The 27026-nt window shown below is 34.0% G+C and overlaps 5 protein-coding genes across 13 annotated transcripts; 2 read left to right on the top strand and 3 right to left on the bottom strand.

Moving 5' to 3' along the window:
• Positions 1–7131: 7131 nt before the first annotated feature.
• Positions 7132–12327, bottom strand: LOC110610029 (CDK5RAP1-like protein). 6 transcript variants are annotated; one of them, XR_006349988.1, is made up of 5 exons: positions 10905–12325; positions 9946–10803; positions 9171–9354; positions 8934–9051; positions 7132–7461 (listed from the first exon to the last, which is right to left on the bottom strand). XR_006349988.1 is itself a non-coding variant. In XM_021749899.2 (5 exons), the coding sequence occupies exons 1-4, from the start codon at positions 11298–11300 to the stop codon at positions 10399–10401; spliced, it is 312 nt and encodes a 103-aa protein (XP_021605591.1). In that variant the 5' UTR covers positions 11301–12327; the 3' UTR covers positions 7132–7461; positions 9946–10398. The 6 variants fall into 6 exon arrangements, 2 of the variants coding, with proteins under 2 accessions (XP_021605591.1, XP_021605590.1); XM_021749899.2 differs by lacking the exons at positions 8934–9051; positions 9171–9354 and having other exon boundaries at positions 9946–10422; positions 10697–10803; positions 10905–10999; positions 11215–12327; XR_006349989.1 differs by lacking the exons at positions 8934–9051; positions 9171–9354 and having other exon boundaries at positions 9946–10111; positions 10226–10803; positions 10905–12324.
• Positions 12328–14763: 2436 nt separating this feature from the next.
• On the top strand, positions 14764–18871 carry LOC110609601 (probable ubiquitin-conjugating enzyme E2 16). The gene is made up of 6 exons (XM_021749297.2): positions 14764–14923; positions 14999–15102; positions 15399–15501; positions 15612–15675; positions 18116–18204; positions 18512–18871. Exons 1-6 carry the CDS (start codon positions 14894–14896, stop codon positions 18605–18607), a joined length of 486 nt encoding a protein of 161 aa, XP_021604989.1. The 5' UTR covers positions 14764–14893; the 3' UTR covers positions 18608–18871.
• A 148-nt stretch (positions 18872–19019) lies between these two features.
• LOC110609598 (epoxide hydrolase A) lies at positions 19020–20917 on the top strand. The gene is made up of 4 exons (XM_021749292.2): positions 19020–19869; positions 19950–20132; positions 20214–20455; positions 20542–20917. The coding sequence occupies exons 1-4, from the start codon at positions 19582–19584 to the stop codon at positions 20780–20782; spliced, it is 954 nt and encodes a 317-aa protein (XP_021604984.1). The 5' UTR covers positions 19020–19581; the 3' UTR covers positions 20783–20917.
• Positions 20918–21371: 454 nt separating this feature from the next.
• Positions 21372–23889, bottom strand: LOC110609599 (50S ribosomal protein L7/L12). 4 transcript variants are annotated; one of them, XM_021749294.2, is made up of 3 exons: positions 23116–23889; positions 21621–21663; positions 21372–21506 (listed from the first exon to the last, which is right to left on the bottom strand). In XM_021749294.2, the coding sequence occupies exon 1, from the start codon at positions 23684–23686 to the stop codon at positions 23120–23122; it is 567 nt and encodes a 188-aa protein (XP_021604986.1). In that variant the 5' UTR covers positions 23687–23889; the 3' UTR covers positions 21372–21506; positions 21621–21663; positions 23116–23119. The 4 variants fall into 4 exon arrangements, with proteins under 4 accessions (XP_021604986.1, XP_021604987.1, XP_021604985.1 ...); XM_021749295.2 differs by having other exon boundaries at positions 21372–21472; XM_021749293.2 differs by having other exon boundaries at positions 21372–21769.
• Positions 23890–24976: 1087 nt separating this feature from the next.
• On the bottom strand, positions 24977–26556 carry LOC110608713 (peroxidase 72). The gene is made up of 4 exons (XM_021747992.2): positions 26285–26556; positions 25967–26158; positions 25715–25880; positions 24977–25587 (listed from the first exon to the last, which is right to left on the bottom strand). The coding sequence occupies exons 1-4, from the start codon at positions 26507–26509 to the stop codon at positions 25175–25177; spliced, it is 996 nt and encodes a 331-aa protein (XP_021603684.1). The 5' UTR covers positions 26510–26556; the 3' UTR covers positions 24977–25174.
• Between the last annotated feature and the right edge of the window lie 470 nt (positions 26557–27026).

Here is a 27026-nt window from a genome sequence, read left to right as displayed (position 1 = left end):
CTAAAATGTACATAATCAAAATTATTTTAGTGGTTAGTTATAATTATTAAATTATTAATTAAAATTTTATCATTCAAAATTAAAATTTTTAATTATAATCATAATTAAATGTTAAATTTTGCATTTTTACGTTCAACGGCCTTATAAATATTAAAATATATATTATTCGTTGAAATATAAAAATAGTTTATATAACTATTAATTCACTAAAGACTGTAAAAGTTTACCCGTTTCCGTAGTTGACTTGAGAAGAGCAAAATGGATAATCCCCTGACTTTTGGGCCAGTAGATCACTTTTCAATTTAAAACCAAAATTTGAATCAAATCAATTTGGTATTATTCGATTTATTTGAAAAACTGAATGAAGAAAATAGTTTTCTTTTTTCGTCTCCCTCATAAAACTCATGAAATCCCTAACCCTTCTCCCCTCCCTTGCAAATTGATAATCTCCCTTGTAACTCCTAATAATTTCAGTTTATGATTTTACGTGGACAAGGGACGCAGATATGCTACTCTTCTCCTTCATGCACCTAATATTGAGTCCTATCGCAACTCTACTCATGCATTTGATAATTATATTTGGAAAGATAAAATCTCAAATTTCTTGTACATGTGATTAAAAAAATTTTGAAAAAAAGAAAAAGGGGTTTCCGAGTATGAGTACTGGAATGAGTAAAGAGAATTAAATTATGCTTCTGGTAGCAAGGTCATCCCCTAACCTAGAGACCTATTCATTGTCACACATTCCTAGAAAACGTGCAGTAACCACGTGACTAGTACGTGAAGGAAGCCCATCACTACGCCCAGACTCGTCCAGAGATGAGAGATGGGAGGCGAGGAGGAAGGGAAGTCGAAAATTTGTCGGCCTCTTAATAAATATAAACATCATAAAACCATAACTATCGAATTGTCTTCATCATTTTCTCTCTCTCTCTCTATTCCATGCACTTCTCATTACAGCAGTCGGCAAATTTATTAGTTCCATCTTTTGAGGTCTCTGTTACGACTTCTCTTACTCAAGTTCTGCCATGGCTGCATCTAAAGGCATGTGGTCCTTTTTTCTTTTCTGCATGTGGACTTTGACCCCCTTTGCTTTGCTTTGCCTTTCAACTATTGTGAATTTGTTCATGAATCATGATCATGAACAAGAGGGCTTCCATGATAGAGACACATTGTATTAAATCCTAAATGATTGTCCTTGTCCTATTCTTATGTCAGTCAAACACAAGTCAAGAAATTATTTCTTTTTAATAAAATGAAAACTTTACTTGCCGACTAAACTATCTAAACCGTACCCCAGTCAGTCCTACCTAATCATTATTCGAAACTCCAAAGATTCAATCCGTTTGATACGTGAAAGATAAGGTAAATCTAGAGTCTGTTACTTCTCCTCACTCCGACGCTGTTGCATCTGCATCTTTATGCTGCTGCTCTGGTTTCTTAATGAAAGTTGTGCATTTCTGACAGAACAACAACAAAAATAAATAAATTAAAAGTCTGTCGTTTAAAAGAATGCCAAGATCAGCATCCACTCGATAATTCTGGTTCCATGATGATTAAGAAAAGCCAAAGTCTTTGCTTCTTTCGGACGCACATCGTCTTTAATCTATATATGGAAGATCTGAGCTATTTCAAATCATCAAACTGGATTTTACTTTTCTATGAATCAATAGCTACTGTTTGTTTTCTCCGACCTTGTTGCTTGTGTGTTTTCCCATCTCAAAATATTGAGATATGTCCAACGTATAAAGGTTCAACGTCATTTTGGACAGAAAGCTCTTTCCAAGTGATTACATCATCTTACCTTCTCCGCATATAAATCTTTCACCAAACTCTTCTATTCACTCACAATACTCGGGAGGAGGAGAAGAAAGAAATTCTGCTTTATTTAAAACTTCCCTAGAGGGAAGTAATGTATTATGCTTCAGGCAACAATATGGTAATTCCTTTGTGGAGCTCCTATTGAAACTATTACACACAACAATATTGATGACCGTCGAGCTTCCTTCATTAGGAGAGAGATCTGACCCTAAAAAAAAATATAGGTCCAAAACCCATCAAGTCATTCTCAAGAACACCGACCTACTACCAGAAGTCATAATCCGGACATATAGGGCAGGCCGGATGGCGTATGAGTACCACCCAACAAGAAAAGTTTACTCCAGTGATGTGACAGAAAGTAAAACAAGCGAGTTCAGTCACTTCGCAGCTATATCCGCATGCACGCCGGGAGGAATTAAATGGCTGTCTGGCGCGGAGAGAGGCTCTGAAGCATCCGGATCTGAGTGACAGAGACATGTATCATTGTAGCAGAGAAGCAGTTAGACGTCGCTAGCGGACAAAAGGAAAAATGATAAAGGGGAAGGGACGACTTCTTCCCTGTCCAAGCTTACACACTAAACCCTATTTTCTGGACATCAGAATATCAAATATAATACAGAAACTATAGAAAAGGATTATATTCTTGCAAGCATAGAATATTTTGCATATGACTGGACTTAGTCGCTAGCATCTTAAGCAAAAATACAAAAAACGTTTTGACTTTAAGCTATTCTGAAGATGCAGCCGACTCCATGGAACTTGTCTACAAACTTCATATGCATGCTCTCTCACTTGAATCATTTTCAGTGTCTGACCTAATATATATATCTATCTAATCACCTCTCTGTAAGAAACATAAAGACCAAGCAAGAAGCCATTTTCTGTAATTTTGTTGATGTTGACTTATTTGCTGATTTTAACTGATTCTAGAGATATGATTTAATCTGATTATGATTCTTAATTATCTCTGTAATTATTATTTGATTATTTACTTCCTGTTTAGATATGATTCTTTATATATAAATAGTCATGTAAACCAACTGTAAAGATTAAGAGTGAAATACAAGAATACTCAAAATTTTCTTAAAATTATTCATGGTATCAGAGCTTTTTTCCTGATTTTTAAGTCTAAATTCAATTTTTCCTCTTTAGGGTTTCAAAACCCTAGATCTACTTTTTTGGATCCAAATTCCGACCATCTTTCCGGCCTTCTCGTGCTGCTACCCGATCTTTTGGTGAATCGATTGGGCTCTCTTGTGTGTACAACCTTGGATACGTCATATTCTTTCACGGTTCATAAATCTTTACCATGGCAGAAGGAACTTGATTACTATCAAGACTTCCAGGCAGACTGCATTGGAGATACACTTAAATTTTGGAGAATGATTGAAAAGGAGTGGGTTTATGATTTTTTTGCAGGGTTGAATAACGAATATGATCCAATTCGGGTCCAAGTATTGGGAAGAAATCCTTCTCCTTCTCTAGAAGAGGCCCACACCCATGTTCAACAAGAGGAAAGTCGTCGACATGCTATACTCTATATTGCACAAGTTGAAAAGGTTGGGTTGACTACTAGTTTGAGTACACTACAGCCTCCTACTTCTGAGAAAGATCACTTACACTGTGACTATTGTGAAAAACCAAAACATACCAAATAGACTTGTTGGAAATTACATGGTCGTCCCACTAGAGGCCATGGAGGAAAACGAGGTATCTCCAGAAATCAAGCTAATTTAGCAAAAACTGTGGAGGAGCCCTTTAAGGAGATAACACCGACTGAGTTCTTTTCCCCTAATGAACTTCAGAGTTTCAAGCGCCTCCTGTCTCATATTGACACCTCTTCATCCTCCGGTGCCACATCTAACTTTGTAAAGTCAGGTAATGCTTCATCTTTTAATAATGTTCTATGGATTATCGATTCTGGTGCAAACAGACATATGACAGGCTATTCTAAAGGTTTTCTCAATTATTCTCCTTCTCTAACCAAAGATAGTATCAGAATTGCTGATAGCTCTTTTACTCCCATATCCGGAACAGGTTCTGTTATTTGCACATCAAACATTAAATTATCATCTGTCCTTCATGTTCCCCACTTTCCTGCCAACTTTTTATCTGTCAGTGCTATCACCAATACTCTTAACTGTAAAATTGAATTCTTTCCTGATCATTGTATTATTCAGGATCTTCGCACAGGGAAGAGGATTGACAATGGTAGATTGCATGATGGTTATACATGTTGGAGGGTAATCCAGGTTCTTCGATATCTCAAGCCTGTTTGGGAGAAAATAAAGATGTCAATCAGGAAATAATACAGATGTACAGGCGGTTAGGGCATCCATCATTTTTTGTCTTAGAAAAACTTTATCCTAATTTGTTTGCTAAAACTCAGTTTGGCTCTTTATTTTGTGATGCTTGTGAATATGCTAAACACACTAGAACATTCTATGCTTTGAGCCATAATAAAAGTCAAATTCTTTTTGCGACTATTCATTCTGATATTTGGGGGCTTACTCAAACTATCTCCTTATCTGGTAATCGATGGTTTGTCACATTTATTGATTGTTGTACTCGAATGATTTGGGTCTATCTGATTAAAGTTAAAAGTGATGTATTTTCTGTTTTCAATCCTTTCACAAGATGATTTATACTCAATTTGATACTGAGGTGAAAATTTTGAGAACTGACAATAGAAAAGAATATATAGATAGTAGCTTTTCTGCTTATTTAGAGAATAATAGGATAGTACACTAGATTAGTTGTCTTTATACTAATGCTCAAAATGGCGTTGCTGAGAGAAAAAATAGGCATCTATTGGAGGTTGCTTGATTTCTTATATTCACCATGAATCTACCCAAATCATATTGAGGAGATGCAATCCTTGTATCTACTTACCTTATAAATAGAATGTCTCTCAAGACCCTTACTTTATGAGTTCTTTGGCAATTCTACAAGGGAAGAATTCATACGTTGTTTCACCAAAAATATTTGGGTGTGCTTGTTTTGTCCATACTAGGATGACAGGGAAATTGGATCCCAAGGCCCTTAAATGTGTGTTTGTTAGGTATTCTTCGACACAGAAGGGATACAGGTATTATCACCCTCCATTTAGAAAATACTTAGTCAGTATGGATGTTACCTTCCGAGAAACTGAACCCTACTTCAGTACCACCCACTCACCTCATCAGGGAGAGAATAATGATCAAGAAGATGTGATCCCGAATTCTGTGATTCTGAATAATATGGTTCAACTAGAGAGTTTGAGTTCTAGTAGACAGGGAGAGGTGTCCAATCAGGGAGAAAGAATTGGGCGTTTGGACAAGCCATATTTGAGAAGGTATTCAAGGAGATACAAGGCAGAAGAAGCCATTATGCAGTCTACTCAGAGTCAATAATCTTCTTCTGGTGAGTTACCCAGTCAAGAATCTTCTTCTGGTGAGTTATCCACAACTCTTGAATGCTCTAATGACTTAGATAAACCTATTGCACAAAGAAAAGGGGTCAGATCTTGTACTAAACATCCTATTTCTAACTTTATTTCTTATGAATCCTTGAATCCTTCCTATAAAGCATTTCTCTTGTCTATTTCCTCTGTGTCTATTCCATAGGATTGGAAGAAAACTCTTGCAGATCTTAAATGGAAGGAAGCAACGATTGAAGAGATGAAAACATTGGCTAAAAACAAGACTTGGGAGCTTGTCACTTTCCCACCTAGGAAGAAACTAGTTGGTTGTAAGTGGGTGTTCACAGTGAAACACAAAGCTGATGGTACAATTGAACGGTTTAAGGCCAAATTGGTTACTAAAGGATTCACCTAAACCTATGGAGTGGATTATCAAGAGACATTTGCCCCAGTTGAGAAAATGAACTCAATCAGAGTTCTGTTATTTTACGCAGCTAACTTGGACTGGGACTTGCAAGAGTTTGATGTGAAGAATGCTTTCCTCCATTGAGATTTAGAGGAAGAAGTATTCATGAAAATTTCTCCTGGGTTCGCTGATGAGAAGACACAAAGAAAGGTGTGTAGGTTAAAAAAGACTTTGTATGGGCTAAAACAATCTCCTAGAGCTTGGTTTGGCAGGTTTAGCAGAGCCATGATATCCTTTGGTTACTAACAAAGTAATGCTGATCACATTCTGTTTATCAAATATCACAAGGGTAAGATCACCCTTCTTATTGTATATGTTGATGATATAGTGGTGACAGGCAATGACAAAGAAGAAATGACTCAACTAAAGAGGTTATTGGCTTAGGAATTTGAAATCAAAGATCTAGAAAAACTGCAATATTTTCTAGGTATCGAGGTGGCTAGATTAGAAAAAGGAATTTTCCAAAAAAAGTACATTCTAGATCTTTTGGAAGAAACTGGTATAATGGGGTGTAAACCAGCAGAATCTCCCATTGAAAGTAATCACAAGCTGGAAGCAGGAACTGGTGAGTCCATAGATATTGGAAGATATCAGAGATTGGTAGGAAGGTTGATTTATCTCTCACACACTGAATTGAATATAACCTATGTTGTTAGTTTAGTCAGCCAATTCATGCATGACCCTCGCAAGACTCATATGTAGGTTGTACTTCGCATCTTGAGATACCTAAAGTCTGCGCCGGGAAAATAGCTTCTTTACTCCAAATATGGTCACCTCCGAATTGAAACTTTTACAGATGCAGATTAGGCAGGATCTCTCGATGACAGGAGATCCATCTCTAGCTACTGTACAGTTGTGGGAAGAAATCTTGTCACCTGGAGGAGCAAAAAAAAAGTGTTGTTACTTGGTCAAGTGCTAAAGCAGAATACAGAGTAATGGCCCAAAGTGTGTGCGAACTCTTATGGTTGAAGAAGTTATTGGAAGAGTTGAGATTGCCCGAGAGAGACAAGATAATCTTATATTGTGACAATAAAACTGCTATAAGTATAGCACAAAATTTAGCCCAACATGACCAAATGAAACACATTGAAATTGATCGGCACTTTATTAAAGAAAAATTAACATACGATGTCTTAAGCCTAATTCATATGACTTCTATTAGACAACTTGCAGATGTGTTTACTAAAAGGTTCAACAACAAAATTTACCATAATCTGATTTGCAAATTGGACATGTGCGATATTTTTACACCAACTTGAGGGGAAGTGTTGACTTATTTGTTAATACTAGCTGATTTTAAGAATATAATTTGATCTTATTAGGATTATTAATTATCTCTATAATTATTATTTGATTATTTATTTTTGTTTAGATAAAATTTTTTGTATATAAAAAATCAAATAGAAATTGTAAAGATTAAAAGAAAATACAAGAATACTCAAAATTTTTCAAAAATTCTTCAATTGAAAAATGGAAAAATTGCAAGCTATGTTCATAAGCAGCTAGGTTTTCATCAACTTGCACAAGCAACAGCATCTTGTTCCACATTGTTGCAAAACACGCTCAATTTAGTAATAGCAAGTGCCTCTCCGAAAGTAATGCTCACGTAGATTTGAATATAAGAACTTCCACCATAATCTCCAATATCATCAACATAGTTCCTGCGGGCAGGGGTCTTTTCCTCATGCCATATGCAAACATATGCCCTAATGTAACCAACAGCCCTGATGACACTGGAACGCCGTTTTCTCCAGAGAAAGCAGTAAAAAGGAATCTGAGAATTAAGAAGGCAGTATGAGAAAGATCCAATCAGCATGAATTTAAAGCTCGTCTTAATATTGATTCCAAATGTGGGGGCAATTGGTCATCTAAACCAACAAAAATGAAACCATTTTTGGCATCTCTTCATTTCAAGCCAGTCTCTTCATCATCTCTCTCTATTAAAAGAAAAAAGAAAAAAGAAAAAAGAAAAAAGAAAAAAGAAAAAAGAAAGCACTCATTACTGGAAACCTGTTTCATCTCATGTTTATCATTAGTACTCCATTTCTAATCCAATACATGGACAAGTCAGGATAACCTAGGCACAAAAGAAGAGAAGATCACAAGATCTAGAAAGTAATTGGGTCAGTTGAGCTTGATTCCAACATCCACAAACTGAAAATGGTAACCAGATACTAGCCAAATACTAGATAATGTCAAGTGCATGATTACCAGCACTAGGGTTTGGGATTCAATTAAAATCAAACAGAAAGGGCTTCATGAACCAGAAAAACTATCCTTGAAATTCATGGCCCAGATGAAAGTGGAACTGGATAAGGTGTTTGAACTTTGAGGGTAAATAGTTCATAAGAAAATATGAAATCGGATCAGTACCAAAAAAGGAGTAAAAATGTTTGATGAAATTTTGTAGGCAGCAAATACAAGGCTATGTTGGTGAAGGAATGTCCCATTAGTAGATACCCAGATCATCAAACAAGAGAAAACTCAGGGACGGTAGATCAGAATAAGGAAGGCAGGCTAAATGATCAGATATCACAGTGTTAGGATAGAAATGCTATCACAGAAAGATCCTGAGAAGAACAAGAGAATTTAGAAAGAGAAGAGAGAGAATAGAAAAAGAACTGAGACATTAAAGTGTGGAGAGATTTGTAATTGATTATTGATTGTAGAATAGTGTAGTGAATACAAGGTCTGCACACTATTTATTGTACTTTTCCCTCCAGGAGACTAGTTGTAACTGTCTAACTAACTCTCAGCAATTTCCCTCCAAAATTGCGGTCAACCTTGGTTGACTTTTCCACATTACTTATTCACTGTTTATTCCTGTTAAATTTGGGCCAGACCTAACTCACCCCAAAAGCTAACTCAAGCGGGAGGAGTGCCTATGTCTCATATAAGGGGCACATTACCCTTTTTCACAACCGATGTGGGATTCAACACACCCCTCACGCCCAGAATTTTTACTGGTGCGTGACACATTTATAGGGCGCCCAACATCGAATGGGGAGGCTCTGATACCATGTTAAATTTGGGTCAGGCCTAACTCACCCCAAAAGCTAGCTCAAGGGGGAGGAGTGCCTATGGCCCATATAAGGAGCACATTACCCCTTTCCACAACCGATGTGGGATTCAACAATTCCAATATTTTCTCCTACAATATGTTAAATGAGCCTGGTGTAAGCAAGAAGAGACAAACTTAGAGAGTAATTAACCACTTCCTAAGAGTATCAGGGAGATGAGAGTTACCAATTCTCAAGGTAGATTTGATGAGTGTAAGGCAGATTTCTCTGAGAGCTCCAAAAGAGGTCAATCAGGTTACTGCTTGTTCTAGTAACTTCAAAAGGTGGAGAAGTCCAAAAGATTGCTGTTTTTTTGTTTGAGGGAATCAGTCAACCAGGTGGTATATATAATAGATCTTTTGTTGCAAAAATAAATCATACACTCAAAAAGTGAAAAAAGAACAATCAAACAAAGAACACATACATTTACGTGGTTTGGCGATGTGTCTACATTGACAAAGCCTGTATGAGAAGAAAATAATCGTAGGAAATCTTTTGATAACACGTCCACCTCCCATCATATTAAAGTTACACTCCACTCCACTTCCCCACCTCTTCATACACAACAAACCCTCCATTGCTGAGCCTTTAAGCATACAGCAATTCTCCTAAATGATTGTTACATATAGGAGAACCAGAAATAAAGCGCAAGTCAGATAGGTCTGGAAATATGTGAGAATTTAGGGTAGAAAAATTCAACTAGAAATTGGCCAGGAAGTGAATTAGTTTGTTGTAAGGTAGTTACTGGATCCCTAGTTGTACAAGTGGAGGGAAATGTAGTATAAAAGAGATGGAAAGCTTCTCTGCTATCATTTTGAAGAAATATCAATAAAATCTCGCTCTCTTTCCTATCTATTCTATCTACTTTCACCCAAAACCTCACTATTTCTCTCTTTTCCTTCGGGAATAACTGTCAGGGTTTCCACCATAACAATGAGCCACTCCACCTCCTTGTTTTTACCTGTGTTCAGTGTTGATTAACAACAGCGCATGCCCCTCAAATGTTGATTAAAAGCATTACCAATTGATAACAAGTTTTAAAAATGGTATAAATGAAAATTCACAAAAAAATCATGATTAAACAGGACATTAGGCCTTTTTTCTATAAATATCACACAAGTGATGAAAAACATGGATCCCTGGTCGTGAGCAAATAAAAATTTATATATGGAGAGAGAGAAAGAGGGACAGTCTCTCACCAGATATGCAATCACTGATAATCCCCAAATTGGCATGATTCTTCCTTATCATTTGCACCGGATCTAGGTACGCTTCTCTAGTATATCCCAGGTGATTCTCTCAAGAACTGTGCTACTCACTGTTCGTGCAGGTAAATGAATGCAGATATTATATCTGTCTCGCATGCTATACAATAAGTCATCAGGTAAGTCTTTTAGGGTGGGGTAATGTGTATCTGAACCACATCTCAGGAAATTCAGTGGAAAGCTGGTCCAAGAGATCTGAAAAATGCAATCCCACCTTTTTTACCTTGCACATGCTGGAAAAGCCTTCGCTTGATTTCGATTTGATCCTGGTTCATATTATTTTCAATCCTGGATGCATTGTTGTAGCTGTTCACATTCTGACCAAGAAGAGTTACTTCCTTCACTCCTTCCTTCCTAGTTCTGCCACTTCCTTCACTATTGAATCCACTAGATGTGACCGCTCTCTTCCCTCTAGTAAAAGGAACAATGCAAAGAAGCACATATTAGTGCAACTTCTCATCACTGGGACAAAAGCAATAATTGAATCCCTGCAAATTCAAACTGGACTAATATCAGCATAAGTTTCTTCCAGTGAAAGAAGAGTATCGGTCCCCATTTCGAATTAGTTTGCCTCTTCCAATAACTGCAGTAAATCTCTGTAAGCATCAGGTCCACAAACCACATCAACCATCTTATATGCCATCTAGTCCTTTAAACTTTAAGCCAGACATCCGAAAACAACCACCTTAGAAGGAACTGACTGTGACCTTCCAATAGCATCATTTCTCTTCCATTGTCCCTTGAGAACAAAAGTAATTACGTCTCTGCCACACTTTTGGTTCTGCTTTGTCCCTGATAGCACAAGTATTAATGAGAATGATCTCAGCATTTTCAGGATCATCAACAACTTCACTATATTCACATGCTTCATAATAGAAAGGAAAATCTCATACTGTTGATATTCATCTGACATCCATAAGTCTCATGATAAATATGGCCTCTTGGATGAATTTCAGAATCTGGAGAAAATTCTGATGCTGGTATAAGGCTAGACGGAAAAAAGGAAAAAGGAAAGAAAATTTAGGACATGAGTTTTAATTCACACAATACACGACGCCATTGTCACAAAATGAAATTTTGGTAAAAGAACATTAAAACCTCCGCATATAAACCCTTCAGAGCATTATTATCCACAGTAAACCACCATGGCATAGGAAAAATCTGAAAATGGAACCATTAATCTTGAAAAAGCTTGGTCCTTACCAAATGTACAAAGACAAAATTTGCAGTTCAGTGTTGATTGATTTCCCATACGAGAGCAAATTAAGCAAAGACTTTCCAATCTCCATGCTATACTCCTTAGATTTAGACCTGTATGTTGTTTAATGGTAGACCATTTGTTGTTTCTGCTGTAAATATATGCAGATACCAGTATGTATCACACTAGACAATTTTATATACACAATGAAACAACACAGACAATATATTCAGGCCTTATACCAACCCCCTCTTCCCCCCCCCCCCCCAACCCCCCCAAAAAAAAAGAAAAAAGAATCTCCAATTAAAGCTTAATCCAAAAGTGGTTGTAACCGACGCTACCTCCCTATCTCGGCACATTTGAACACTAATAAAGCTTTGGCTTGAGGCTTGCCCTGATATAAACAGAGATACGAAAAGCAGTACGTATTCAAACTAATGAATTCTATACTACAACACAAAATTGCACAAAGGGAATACCCATACTCACACATACATACACACAGGTAGCTCAAAACCCAGAAATCGATCTTTTGCTCCACCAACGAAATGCACACTAACATTAGCAGCAATAAATACAGCTACTGTATTCAATCCGTATTTGACAAGTGAAACCCCACTCATTTTGAAACAACCTATGTTAATTTAAGTTGCTCATTTCACCAAACACAAATACACAATCAAACCAATATACAAAAATAAAGTGAAAACTCACTGGGGTTGTGTTTGGCAGCAAAGAGAGCAGCCTATGCGACTAAGTGGTGAAGATTAGGAACGTCGCTCTTATTAGAGAAAGAATGGCGAGAGTGAAACAAGCTTCTGGTGAGATGAAGATAAGAGCTCTTTCTTTTGAGAGTATGGCGGACAAAATGGCCATGGCAACGGGAATTGTAAGCCTGAGGATGTTGGAAGAGAAATCTGATGCCGGACAAGGAGCATCGACTTCAAACGTTGAGGGAGCGGTGACAGCGAGGCTGCCTGAGGATCGCTGAGAGGGACGAATCGATGCAGGAAGAGAAGACAACATTAGAAGAAGAGACCCTCTGAATTACTTTTCGTATGTGTACTCACAGGTTACAGCCCGAGCCATACTTCAAGTCTGAACCTCTCAAAAGTCAAAACGCACCGTCCCCTAAACTTTCATTTATATATATATATATATATATAAGAAAATAGTATAAATATTAACTATACTTGCTTTTATTTAAATATATTTTCTTTAAAAAATTTAATTTTATTTCAATTATATCTCTATTTTTTATCAATTAAAATTTTAATTTTTTAAAATTATTATCATACTATTTATATTATTAAAAAATTAATAAAATTATCACTATCAATTTATATCACCACATCATATCAATAAAATTTAAAATTAATCATAAAAAACTTATACTTTATTTTTATTATAATTTTATCTTATATCTTTATTTTTTCTAGTTAAACTCTATTTTATTAATAAAATATTTAAAATAATCTTTTAACAGGATTATTTATCTTGATTAAAGATAATAATAATAATAATATTATTATTATTTAATTTTATTTTAATTTTTATCAATTATTTTATAATAATAATAATTTATTTTAATTTTTTTAATTAAAATCATTATTAATTAATTTTTCTTGAATTTATTTAATATCCTTATTATTTAGTATTATTTTTAAAATTATTGTTAAAAAATAATTTTATTAAATACATTATTTATAAAATATTAAAAAATAATTTAAAATAATATTTAATATGATTTAATTTAAAAATATTAAAAATAATAAAATAATTTTTATTTATTTTTAATTATTATTTTAACTATAAAATATAATATTAATCCACTATTTTTTAAATTATACTAATATTCAGAATAAATTTTAAAAAAATAAAAAAATAAATAGTTATTAAAAAATTTTATATTTTTAATCTCACTATAATTTTATTATAAATTTTAAATTATTATTAATTTTATCCTAAAAATTAGAGATATGGTATGTTAATATGATATTTATAGGTAGTGTCGTAATAATTTTATTAATTTTTAATAATAAAAATAATAATAAAATTCAATTTAAATAATTTTAAATCACTGAATTTCAATTGATAAAAAAATATAAAATATAATTATAATAAAATTAAAAGTATATTTTTTTTCATTAACTCTTTCTTTAAAACCGTTCCCGTAGTTCTTTACACAAATTCCAATAAGTTCCAACCAATAATTTAATGTTTGAAAAAATAGGAATAAATTATCAAGAATATGTTATGAAAAATATGTCAAAAAGCAATGTGTTTTGCCCTCATGTATTTAATTTAATAATGCATTTAGTTAAATTTTAAAATTTCTAAATTTAATATTTTAATCATCCATCCCTTATATCCAAAAAAAATAATCTATAATGATATAAAATAATAATAATAATATAAAATTACTATAGTAATTTATTCTTACAAAATAAATATTTTTTAAATAATTTACTTTAGATGAATTGTTAAATTTCATTTGTGATGGTGATATGTAGAAAAATATAAACATATTTAAGTAATGATAAGCTAATGTGAAAGTTTAGTTATTTGTATAGTGACAATATTAATCTATAAAAAGGCAGGGATTCATTAGATAATTCGATATAAATTTTAAATTATTTATTTTTGTTGAGAAGTATATATATTATTGAAATTAGTGAAACTTATTATAGAAAAATCCAATTTAAATGGGACAAAACAAATATTTGAAAACCATAATGGAAATTAAATGAGATAAAAAAAATTGAAAAAAAATTAAAAATCATCGCTAATTTTGTTTGATGTTCTTAAATAAAACATTTTTTCTAAAAAATATATTGATTTTCCTTTTATACATATCTCAAATTATAGTCACTTTATTTTTCTGAACTAATAAAATATTTATTAGCCTAGCACCTATGTGACTTAATTAATTATTAAAAAATAATATGAATTAAAAATATATTAAAAAATATCAAATAAATTTTATTATTTGTATATTTTTCCCACAAATTTATTATTTTTTATATCAACTTTAGTTTACATGAAAATTAAAATAAACTTTTTTTTGATTGAGAGCAATGTATAACTAAAATGTAAATTACACATTAATTATGAATAAGATGATTAATTGCATTTAATTTTTCAAATTATGCTAATTTAACTGAATAATATATAAAATAAGAATAATAATAAAAATATTTATAATTTACTAATTTATATGAGTATTATCATTATTAATGAATTTATCTTAGTATTTTTAACTGCTCATTAAAATATTTTTAATTTTAATTTCAGTTATGGTTCACTCTATTCGTCTATTTTCAATCGGATTTTTTTATTAAAATATTCTACATATTTCTGTTTCGACCTTAATTCGATTAACTAAAATTAAATTGATTAAATATCGTAATCAGAATGATTAATTAATTTTAATTTTTAAATCAAATTGAAATTAGACAGATTAAATCAGAAATCAGACCATAAATCAGTTTCTGTTCGTGAACTGGACTTATGCACTATAACAAAATTTGGGGGTTAAATTGTAAATTTTCCCAAAAAAATATGGGCATCGGGGTATGAAATGGGAAATCACAAAGGTCAGGGCCTAATAAACCGTTGCTGGTTCTCTTTTTCCCTTTCATCAACCACCTCTCTGCCTCTCTCTCATTGTTAGAGATTCAAAGCATGACCAGCTCCTCCGCCACCGCCCGCAAGGTTTTCCTAATTTTCCATTTTAACTCCTATCGATTTTCAACTTTTAATTCTGTTTGCTGATTTTGATGTCTTTAGGCTCTGAGTAAGATTGCTTGCAATCGCCTTCAGAAAGAACTCGTAGAGTGGCAGGTCAACCCTCCTGCTGGCTTCAAACACAAACCCACCGATAATCTCCAAAGGTTTGCTTCTTTTTGATTGAGGATTTAACTCTTCCTCCTTCTGTTTAATCCTTATTCAATTGCTTTTTTTTCTTCTTTTTTGGTCTTCGTTTGGTTGCTGAGAAAACCAAGGTAAACAGACACAGGAAAGGGAAAAAAAAAGAGGGTTTCTAGGCAGCCAAATAGTATTAGAGATGATATTTATGCTTCAATTAGTTTTTTTCTTCTTTACTCCCTAATTTTATGCTTCTTCCCCCCCCCCCCCCCTTCTCCTTATGCTGTTTGCCTGCGTGGGCGTGTTTGGATTCGAATTAAAGGTGGGTAATTGAAGTAAGTGGTGCTTCTGGAACCCTGTATGCGAATGAGACCTACCAACTTCAAGTTGACTTCCCAGAGCATTACCCTATGGAAGCACCTCAGGTTTGCATAATCAAATTAATGCTTTTATTGATGTATAATATGAATTACTTCTAATAACATGTTCTTTTTTAGTATAAGATTTTTTGATGGCTGTGTTCTGGGTTAAACAGGTTGTTTTTCTTCATCCGGCTCCACTGCACCCACATATTTATAGCAACGGCCATATTTGTTTAGGTAATATTAGGGGTTTTAATATTTTATTTCGTGGGGTACACCTACAATTTTGTTTCGCGTGCACAATTTGTTTTTGCTCACTGTATACGTCCCCAGTATCAATTAACATTGGCCCACTCTTTGTTGGAAGTTTTACAGTAAGATTTTTCACCGATCTCTGTCAAGTCATGACCATATTTTTTTGTTTGTTCTGAATTGATTGTATTCACTTCATAATTATTTCTTCGATATGAATTTGATTATGTTCACTCATTTGTTGAAAGTGATGGTCTTGTCTCTAAGTATTGCTCCATGTTGATCACTTGCTTAGATTCTTCTTCTTCTTCTTTTTTTTTTTTTTTTTTTTTTTTTTTTTTTTTTTCTTTTTACTTATTTAACAAGATTTTCCATTTCATAAATATTCTGTATTGTTTGTTTATATATAGATATTTTAGGTTCCTTGTGACTTCTTAACTTCTATGTATGACAGAAAGTCCCTGTTTTCCTTGTCTAATTCAATCTCTAAGACATTGCTTGTTTGTTATGAACCCACAACCACCACAAGATAGATCCATTATTGTGATTTCTTTGTTCAAAGAAAATTGATGTTCCATATTGCATATGCACTTAAATGCCAATGAATAATATCCAATTATTTTCTGGCCATGCAACCAAATGTCAGAAGTGATTTGTTTTCTCATTAAATTTTTTCCACATAGAAGTTATTTTTCATGAAACAAATGGAACCTAAACCTTTGTTTTGATGAATGTAGTGAAAACAAAAATGCCAATTAATTAGTGTTGTACTTATCTTAGTAAAATTTGGTAAATTTGATAGAAAGAAGTGGAGAGCTTTTACATGTCTGCCTTCACCTTATTGCATAATCATTCTTTTATTTTCCTTGATGCATGAAAAACGTAATGTTTTAGTTAAGTTTCCATGTTGTCCTTCGGTGGATGGAATTATTGGAACCTTAAGAACTTGTTTACTTGTGGAAAGCAATTCATTTTTTCCCCATTTTCTAAGAAAAAAATCCTGTTTTTATTTTCTGCTGAAAGCATGGAAAATATGTTCACCTATTAATAATAGAAAGCAGTTTGTAATTAAGAAATGACAGTTCACTTCTAAGTTTTATTCTGTAATTACTTTGTAGTAATATGATCATTTTTTTATCATTGTAATTAAATATTTTTCTAAATAATTATTAAATTTTAGTTATAGAAAAGTTTTGATATCACCTAGCTATGGAAAGTTATTATTTTCCATTTGGGGAACCATTGGAAAACAAGATTCTTTGTTATAAAAGAAAATAATGAAAAAATAACTTCAAACTGTTTTTCAAATCTTATTTAAAATTTGGAAAACTAGAATTTTCAATTAATCATTTGGAAAACTAGTATTGTGAATACAAAATTCTGTTTTCCTGTTCTATTAGAAAAATTTTCCCAAACTACGTTAGTTTTCTACAAGTAACAGCTCTAAATGCTTAGTTTTCTAGAGCTTAATTTTTTACCCCTATTTTCAGTTGCAATGTACATCTAGACTTGCCAACTTTTGTTTTCCTTTCTTACCTTAAATGCTTTGCCACTTTAGACGTCAATATTTGAATATCGAGCGAAGTTTAGAAAGATTGTCAAGACTAGAAACTTTGGTAATTGAGTCGGTTGTCCACTTACAATGAATGTGCTTGTTGTATGTATCAACTTTTGTCAATACAAGTGGTATGTGTTAAGGAAATCATAGGAAATTTCTCTACTAGGTGATTATTTTAACTGAGGATTTGGGTCAGGCCATTTTATGTGGAACTAGATATTATGGACATAATAGCTTGGGAAAACGTTAAGCTTACATTTCCATACACCTGCCTCCTATACTGGATGTATGAACATTGTTATTGTAAATTGATGTTGCCTCATGCAATGCTAGACCTGTTTCCTAAGGAAAATAACTTTGGATATTTTCAAGTGCTAACTCATTTATTTGAGGATTTGGTTGGTGCACTTCTTAATGGAATTAGATTATGAATTTTAGTTGGGGAAAGGGTAGAGGCTTATACTGCAGTACACCTGCCTGTTGGCATTTTTGAAAATTTTACTCTATTACTGATCTTTATGAAGCACACTATTGTCTTGATCCTGGAAATCATGAGCATTAATTTTATTTTATGATAACCATAGCCTTTCTCTTCTCTCTCTCTTTCTAAAATACCAAAAGACTAGGGTCACTTCAGATATAATGGGGTTATGTACATGCATTATGTTGTCCCTAGTTTGACAATAAAGGATGAACAAATGGTTTTGTTATGAGATTAAAGTTTGAAGTAACTTCATCTGTGGTTCTTAACTTGGTTATTTTGCATGATCCATCATATTATTTAATGTATTTGTGGTTGCTTCAGTTGATAACCTTAAGTAAATTGTTATGTAGCAGAACTGACATTTGATGCATCTCTGAGTGCAGATATATTATATGATTCATGGTCCCCTGCCATGACTGTTAGTTCTGTCTGTATCAGCATTCTCTCAATGCTTTCAAGCTCAACTGTGAAGGTTTGATCTCATTGTCAGTATGATATTTATATTCTTAGTTACCCCCATTTCCCAGTGAAAGTGGGGCATGTGTTGGTATGCTGCAATTACCATCCATCCTTTTCCAAATGTAAGCATGCTATTTCGTTTTTTTGGGAGGGGGGAGCATACAAATCAAGATGAAGATATGCATTTGGAGGCGACCACTCTCTCACTGATGTCATTTTTATTTTTATTTTTATGGGAGCATACAACACAAGATGAAGATTGGCATTTGGAAACAACTACTTTCTCACTAACATCATGTTTAAATTCGTTTGGCTTGCAGCAACGGCCTGAAGACAATGATCGCTATGTAAAGAACTGTAGAAATGGCAGATCTCCGAAGGAGACTAGGTGGTGGTTCCACGATGATAAAGTGTAATAATGGAGATGTCTCCGTGCACATTAGTTAAAATAATTATAGTAGATGGCCTTTTTTTCGAAAGGACACTGAAAGCATAAGGGGAAGCATTCTGAAACAAATTCATTCTGAATGTGCATTATTACCTTCTGTAAATGGCAGTGCCTGGTGTGTAAAGGAAGAGGGACGATGTTTTTTGTTTTAGTAAAATGAGGAACAAACTTGTAAGGCAGCACATGATTGAAACATTTAAATCCTCCTATAATCATTTCCTTTTTTTGTGTCCGCATTTTGAACAAATGGCTCTTCATTTACCTCTCATTAACGAAAGACAAAATAGATTTCTGTTGAGTTATTACTTGTTTGGCTATGTGAAAAATTCTTTGGATTTTTCTTTTAAGTTGTATCAATGTGTTTGTTCTTTACACCCTCCCTCTCATGGTGGTGTGTATCGTAAGTTTCCAGTTTCCACAGCCGTAGCATTTATAAGAGATTTGTTAAGTGAAACACTGCGTTTTAGTTTGTGAATCAAACTACCGTTGAGAGTGATGACATGAATTTCGGTTGAAACACGCTTCTTATATTCCTTTTTTCAATATTACATCATCTTTGATTTGATCTCAATAAGATGAAAAACGACTCTTCTTTGCTAAGAAAGAAATGCTTCTCTTTCATGGTCTTTACTATTCTTGGCATGACTAGATTAATTTCCTGGCCAACCATTGTTAATTAATATCTGATTAGAATGTAATTATGGTGGAGTCGTTGTAGATAGGTCATCAGGCCGAAGGTTCTTTTCAAAAAGTCGATTATTCAAAGTTTGATTTTTGACTTTTATTCCCAAACGGACCACACCCTTAAACTAATGACATATATTTCGATTAAACTATGTGGCAAGCTCATCGCATTCAGCATCCTTCTTTGTCTTTCTTCACTTTTCCGAGTTTCTCAATCTCTGATAAAGATTTCAATAGAATAAATACTGAAAGAAGGCCATGGAATTGGAAGATGTAAATCAACAAAGAATAAAAGCAAATGGAATATGGCTGCATGTCGCAGAGAAAGGCACTGGACCTTTAGTGCTTCTCCTTCATGGTTTCCCAGAATTTTGGTATTCTTGGCGTCATCAGATCACCTTCCTGGCCAACCATGGCTACCATGTTGTTGCTCCTGATTTGAGAGGTTACGGAGATTCGGATTCTCCACTTACCCACCATTCCTACACTCTTTTGCACCTTGTTGGTGATCTCGTGGGCATTCTTGACCATTTTGGTGAACAGCAGGTCCTTCTCTCTCTCTCTCCTTCCATATTCACATACACATGTTTTAATCCAGAACTGATTCAATTTTGATATTTGCCAAGGCTTTCGTGGTTGGACATGACTGGGGGGCTGTTCTTGCTTGGCATCTGAGCCTACACAGGCCAGATAGGGTCAAAGGAGTAATAGCCATGTCAGTTCCATACTACCAAAGAAATCCTGATGCCAAAGTTATTGAATCTTTTAGAAGAATATTTGGAGATGGGTTTTACATATGTCAATTCCAGGTATCTGCTCTTGTGTTAGCCCTCTTGCAGGTTTCGTGAAAGTCAACTGAAACTTTTGTTCTGGATGTGGTTTGAGTATAGGAGGCTGGAAGAGCAGAGAAAGCATTTGCCAGATACGATTATTTGACTGTTATGAAGAAGTTTCTGCTGATAACAAAGACAGATAATTTGGTAGCTCCATTGGGCATGGAAATAATTGACTATTTGCAGACACCAGCAGTGTTGCCTCCATGGATTACTGAAGAGGAATTACAGGTCTACGCAGACAAGTTTCAAGAAACTGGTTTCACTGGTCCTCTCAACTACTACCGTGCTATGGACATGTAATCATCTTCTTTGAACTTGGAATTTTTAGCTACTTCTGTCTCCTTCCATAGTCTGAATTTTTAATCCTTAAAATGGCAAACAGGAATTGGGAGCTTTATGCGGCATGGCAGGGATCAAAGATTACTGTTCCAGCTAAATTCATAATTGGTGACAAAGATATTGGCTTTGACATCAGTGGTACAAGGGAATATGTACTGGGAGATACCTTTAAGAGCTTTGTTCCAGATCTTCAAATTGCTATTTTGGATGGTCACCATTTTATACAACAAGAGAAAGCTCAACAAGTCTCGGAGGAAATTCTAGCCTTCATAAACTCTCTGTAGATTACTCGGTTTCCTTTAATATTTGATAATTATATCCTCATGCGTGCTCTGTCTATAATGGATTATATCATATGTAACTAATGTGTTCGGATACTTGGAAAATAAATGGTGAAATGCAATTCAATTATTTATCAATTCTTTTTTTTTTTTTTTTTTGAAAATGAAATAGGCAAATCCCCTGTTACTAGGAATATGAGCAACTTTTTATGTGACATAATTCTGCATATGATTAACCAGTTATCGTGTCCTTCGGAGGGTCCCACACTACGGAAGGTAAACTGCGTTCAAGAAACAATGGCCCTGCTGCAATTTTACCAAGGCCAAGGGTGCGCAGAAATCAATTTTAATTGGAAAATGAAATTAAACTGATTTAACTCAATTTTTTTATTGAGTGAAATTCATATTCTCTAGAAAAAGAATTTTGAGTTTTCGTTCGATTTAATTCAGAGAACATAATCAAATTGATTTTCCGAAAACTGCAGGTATGTATGTGTATATATATATATATACACTTACTCCCGTATTTTCACTCTTCCCTTCTCCTTTAAAACCAAAGCAGAGATCCACAACCAAGCAAAACATACGGCTTGCAAGAAGCCTAAATGAATTTATACATCTGGTCTTCCTCATTTAACTATAAGAATAATGGCTACCAAAGATTCGAAGTAGATAGCCCTTGAGTCTCCAATACTGATACAAACAAAATCACCATCAGGAACCAACTCTACAACGGGCATTCCCAACCACCAGAAAATTGAAGGCATCAGAATTGGGAAAACTACTGATAACAGCTCAGAGTATGCCTCTTCCATTTCAAAGAAAAAAAAAAGTTTCTAACCTAAACGTTTTGCATTCTGAAAATCAGCTTCAGTCTTTATTGTCTGCCAGGATGTCCAGCACGATGCAACAATATCAGCAACTCATAATTTCAACAAGACATGTCAGTGAAGCCGTTAACTTCTTTAATATTTTATCCTTGGAGGAAGTCTAAATAACAACAGGGCAAAATATTTAAAAGTAATTAAATTGTGAACAGAGTATTTCCTGATTCCAAAATAAAATGAAGTCACCGACATTATTTTGCTGATACATTAGAATTAATTGTAAAGGCTCACACTAGCGCTGCAAATGATTATTGCACTAGCACATGATCCAGTTACAGACCTGTTTTTGCAATAAATTTCATTGTATACTCGATTATTTGTAGCAAATAGAAAATGATAACACCCTCGATCTTCTCTCTCTTCTTCCCACTAGTATGAAAATATTCTTCCAGTCTTCCAAACATGCACTCAAAAAATAGAAACAGGGTAAAAAGCCTTTGAAGAGATTAAATTAATGAACCTTTGCATTTATGCCACATCTTTTTGTCTTGTTGAAACTGTCCTAAATGTCAGGTTCCCATTGTCGTCTAACAAGCAATCTCCATCTCACATAATGTTCAGTATCCAAATCATTTGGTTTATGGTTCTCCCAAACACCTCAAGCAATATTATATAAAATATCAGTTTATGAACTAAGACTGCAAAATCTTTAATAAATTTTCTACTTCTAATTGATTTTCTAGGTGAACTAAAACTCTCAAATAAAGGACAACAAAAAAATATCACAGAAACTTGAGCCTAGATCCCATCGTCATTCCTTTATTAATTTCCCACCATCAAGGATGATCATGTTTTGCTCTTTGCATAATATATTCACTATACTCTCCTATACATAAACAATGAGACTGAGATATTTAATTCAGTATGATGGCGTTCGCACATCCTGAACAATAAGACTGTTTCACACTATGTTTGGGAGGAAGCTTCCTATTAGTTAAGTACCACTTCAATTCTTACCTCTCCAAAAGCTGTATTCTTTATTTTGAAATATATGGCCTCCACAATCATTGAAGAAAACTGCAAAACCCAAAGAACTTCTAATTGTCCCCGTCATCTACTCTTGCTAAAGCTACTAGATAGATGAGAATTTGCTAAACCTCATCCCTTGATTTTGTAAGACTACTGCTTGAAAAAGACACATATCAGTCACCTCTATGTCCAAGTGAATCTCTCTCACAACTTGGAGAATTCCATACCACACTTCAGATCTCCATGTCGAAAACAGAAAGAGCAAGCTCACATCAGTTTTAGTGTCTAGGAAATGTAAAATCATATATCCTCTTCCACCATATCATATATGTATTATAATCCTAGATCCCAACTTAACAGAAAAGCACAAAGATCATAAAAATATATTCATGTTTCCTGCTCAATGCTATATATTCTTCTACTTCTTTAAAGGCAGAAATGCATATGTAAAACCAAATACAGGAAAGAAAGAAGACTCACTTCCTCATTCCATGGTAACTTTGGCGCCAACCCCCTTCATTTTCTCCATAATTTTCTCTGCCTCCTCTTTCGTCACTCCTTTCTTCAAGAGCGTAGGAGCCTTCTCCACCAAGTCCTTTGCCTCCTTCAATCCTAAATCCGTAAATCCTCTGACTTCCTTAATCACTTTGATTTTAGCCGCCGCATCAAACCCTTCTAGCTTCACATCAAACACCGTTTTCTCCACCTTCTCCTCTCCCTTGGCCGCCGCACCTGCTCCTCCCTTTGCGACGCCCTTGACGCCACTAAATCCCATCCCAGGCATCATTACCGCCATTACCGGCATTTCCTTGATATCCAACTTGTTGCGAAGTACCTCGGTGAGATCAGAGATCTCGAGAAGCGTTAGTTGGGAAATTTCATCGACGAGGGCGGCTACTTTATCAGATGTGGCAGGTGGGCTCGAATCCTGAGAAGCGGAAGTATACTGACAGGTGAAAACAGAGGACTTAGGTAGTGATTGCACAGTGTTTTGAAGGAGTGTTTTGTGGAATCTTGATAAATGTGGAGAAAGGAACCGCAAATTTCTCATTTGGAATTAAAAAGCAGATTTTGGTTTTGATTTTAGATTTGAGTATACCGTGAATTGCTATATGATCATTACGACAGGTAGAGGAAGAGGGTCACTGACTTCACATTGACAAACCCTACGAAGGAGGCTTTTTCCGGGAAAATATGGAGAGCATCAGTCATGAAAAAAAGGGTTTAGCTTTCCAAAATGGCAAATGGGACGGAAAATCGATTTTACTGAAAAATCACATCTATATCTAATATTTTATATTAATAAATTAAATTAAATTAAATTAAATTAGAAAAAAGCTAAATTATAATATGGCTTTAAAATTTTATTTTGTTAATCATATGTTATTTATCATATTAAATTTATATATTTTTCAATAATGAAATAAGTGTAAAATGAATTTATATATTTTGAATTTTTATTAATATGTATTAAAAGTAACATTTTTAATTTAATTTTAACAATATTTAAAACTTTTGTCTTACAACTTAATTATGATATTAAGCATCAATAATAATTACATTAAATTTAATTTCATTAAATATTTATGTTTATTATTTCATATTCAGTAATGTTGAAAATTATATATATAAGTTTCAAGAGTTAAAAAATTTTTAAATATTGTTAAAATTAATTTAAAATATTATTTTGCTATTTTAATATGCATTAATAAAAAAATAAAATATATTAAATTTAATTTATCATTAATTTTTATAATCCTTTAATTATTATAAAAGGAAAAAATAATATAATTGATAAATAAGGAAATGATTGATTTTTTTTTAAGTAAAGTTAATTATTGTATTAATAAAATTTATTAAACAAATAGGGATATTATCTCTATTAGAGAGATGATTATACCTAATAGATTCTCTTATCAAAGTTTATCCAAAATATAAGCAGTTAAAATAGTATTACGATGAAATCATATAATAACAATAACAGTTTTAGAGTTTAACAAATATTTACCATTATTCAAAATCAAATTCCTGTATAAAATAATATGGCAAAAATGTTTTTCAAGTGCCTGCCTGAGATAATTTGGCAAAGGTAATCATCTTTTTTTCTCATATCTCGACATAAATAAAAAAAATGATTGAATTTAATAGATATAGTTAAAATAAAAATAGTTATTTTATTAATTAAATAAACTTTGGAATTTTTAAATTCAGTTAAAATCTTAATTCATTTTGAAGTTTTAGCTATTTTATAAAAAGGAATATAAATAAATTTTGTCACAAACTTTTAGTTTTTCTTTTCCCTCACCGATTATGGAGTCAAAAGTGCACTTAGAGATGCATGTGAAAAGAAATAAAGATGAAATTTCTTTAGAAAGAAAAAAATACAGAATTCAGATACTGTAAGAACAGAGCTTGCTGCTTGGCAATAACAACAAAGAGGAGGACTAGAATTTCTCTTCAGAGAGAGGAAATGAAGATAAAAGAACTTAATAAGGAAATCATACGCGATCGCTTTAGCATCTGAGATACTTTTAGACAGTTAACTATTAATTTTCCTGCAATTCTTTCTGACCTCTCCCCTTGGACCTGTCAATGGAGAGATGTTTCCCATCTTAATCATCGACTTGGCAAACTGCTCAAAGAAGACTTTATTGTTCTCAGCATATTCCTTGACCAGTTCCATGGATGCTTCATTCTTTGTGAGAAGAACTTGATCAGAACTCAACAGGCCCTTTGAAGCCAATATGTTCTTGAAGTAGCTATTATCAAATTTTGTTGGAGTTACGAAGTCCAAGAAAAACAGGTTTTGGTCACCTCCAGATCTAGGACAGCGGCCACGCAATGTTGCAGCATATGCTTGATTTAAAGTGTAGTCAGGTTGCCCATTGCCTGACTGGTTGTACAGCCTCTGCCTGAAGCTGGTGCATCGTGCATTTCCGATTGTGTGGCTTCCTGCCAGAAATTCATGGAAACTTAAGCATTTAGCAAAGAAAATTTGAGGCACGCATAGTGCAGATTATTAGTGTTTTCAGAGATGATTTTCAAGCTAAATCAACGACGAAAGGAATCTATTTGTTACCTGATAGTGCTACAAGATCAACAACATTGAGGCCCTGAAGCTTGAACTTTGTAAGAATGGTCTGGAATGTGTTGTTTGGAGCAGGAATGTTGTTGTTAGAACCACTCAAGCTTGCACCTCTGGAGTCCTTTCTTCCCAATGGTACTTCCCAGCTAGGTCCTCCAGCCTGTGTAAATGAAAATGATGGTCAGCTCAGTACTTATCACTATCAGTGGTTTAATTTCAGTATATGGCTAAGAAAGTGACACCTACAAGAACTGTGGAATCTCTAGCTGCCAATGCCAAAATATCAGCACAGGATACTGTTTGAGGACACTCTTTCTCTAGTGCAGTTTTGATCTCATCAATAACTTCGAATCCTCGAGCTGAGTTTCGGTTTGGATTAGAATTCTTCTCACTGATTATTCTTCCACTGCTGTCTAACAATATGGATGCATCACAACCCTGCAATTGAAAAGCTTTCTGTAAGTTATCAGAAACACTGTCACATGAAGAAAAGCTATGTGCCTGTGGAGTGTGGACATTGCAAATACAAATAATGATAGGATTTGCAGGGTGCAGATCACAGACCTTGACAAAACAGTCATGAAAGTGAAGCCGAAGTAATGAGGCAGCCATACGAGCTTCTTTTGCAACTGCCTTGGCTACAATAGACTCGACTATCTGTTGAGCATTAGGGCAGGAATGGTCATAAAACTGTGGGTAGAGGTAACCCCCTGTGGTCTTCGCGCAAGAGATAAAAGGAGCAAAGGCAAGGACAGTAGTGAGTAAGAGAATGCTTATAGATTGAGCCATTATTGCTTCGAAAGTTGTTATGCTGCATTATTAGATGGCTTAGCGGTATATATAGAGGGGACTTTGCGGACACAACCTTTGAGATAAAGGAAGCAAAAGCTGGAGTTGGTAAGTAACTAGCTTTTGCAGCAATGTGGAGAAAGAATAGAGTTGTGGAGTTGTTAGCTGCTTAATTGTGTAGGTTGACTAGTTCACTCATGCTGGATATTCTTGTTAAAGAAATCTCATTATAATGATAAATTTTAATCTATAGAAATAGAGGAATTTGTTTAAAGAGAAAGATGAACTGTTGGCCCCCAGAAATCCTTTAAAAAAATTAGGGGTAATTTTGACTCTATATTCTAGCAAATAAATAAATAATAGAGTTTCCATGTGAATGCAAAGGAGCAGAAACATATTCACCTGCTTGGTTGACAAATGGATGAAATGAACATGGACTGAGGCTCAAGGTTCCTGAGCGCTGACAATGATAATGCCTGAAAGCTGTGAGTTTGCGAAAGCTGAGATGGAAGCTAGC

This window comes from Manihot esculenta, chromosome 2 (assembly GCF_001659605.2).
Source record: "Manihot esculenta cultivar AM560-2 chromosome 2, M.esculenta_v8, whole genome shotgun sequence".
NCBI classification, from domain to species: domain Eukaryota; kingdom Viridiplantae; phylum Streptophyta; class Magnoliopsida; order Malpighiales; family Euphorbiaceae; genus Manihot; species Manihot esculenta.
This window is presented reverse-complemented; position numbering and strand designations above follow the sequence as displayed.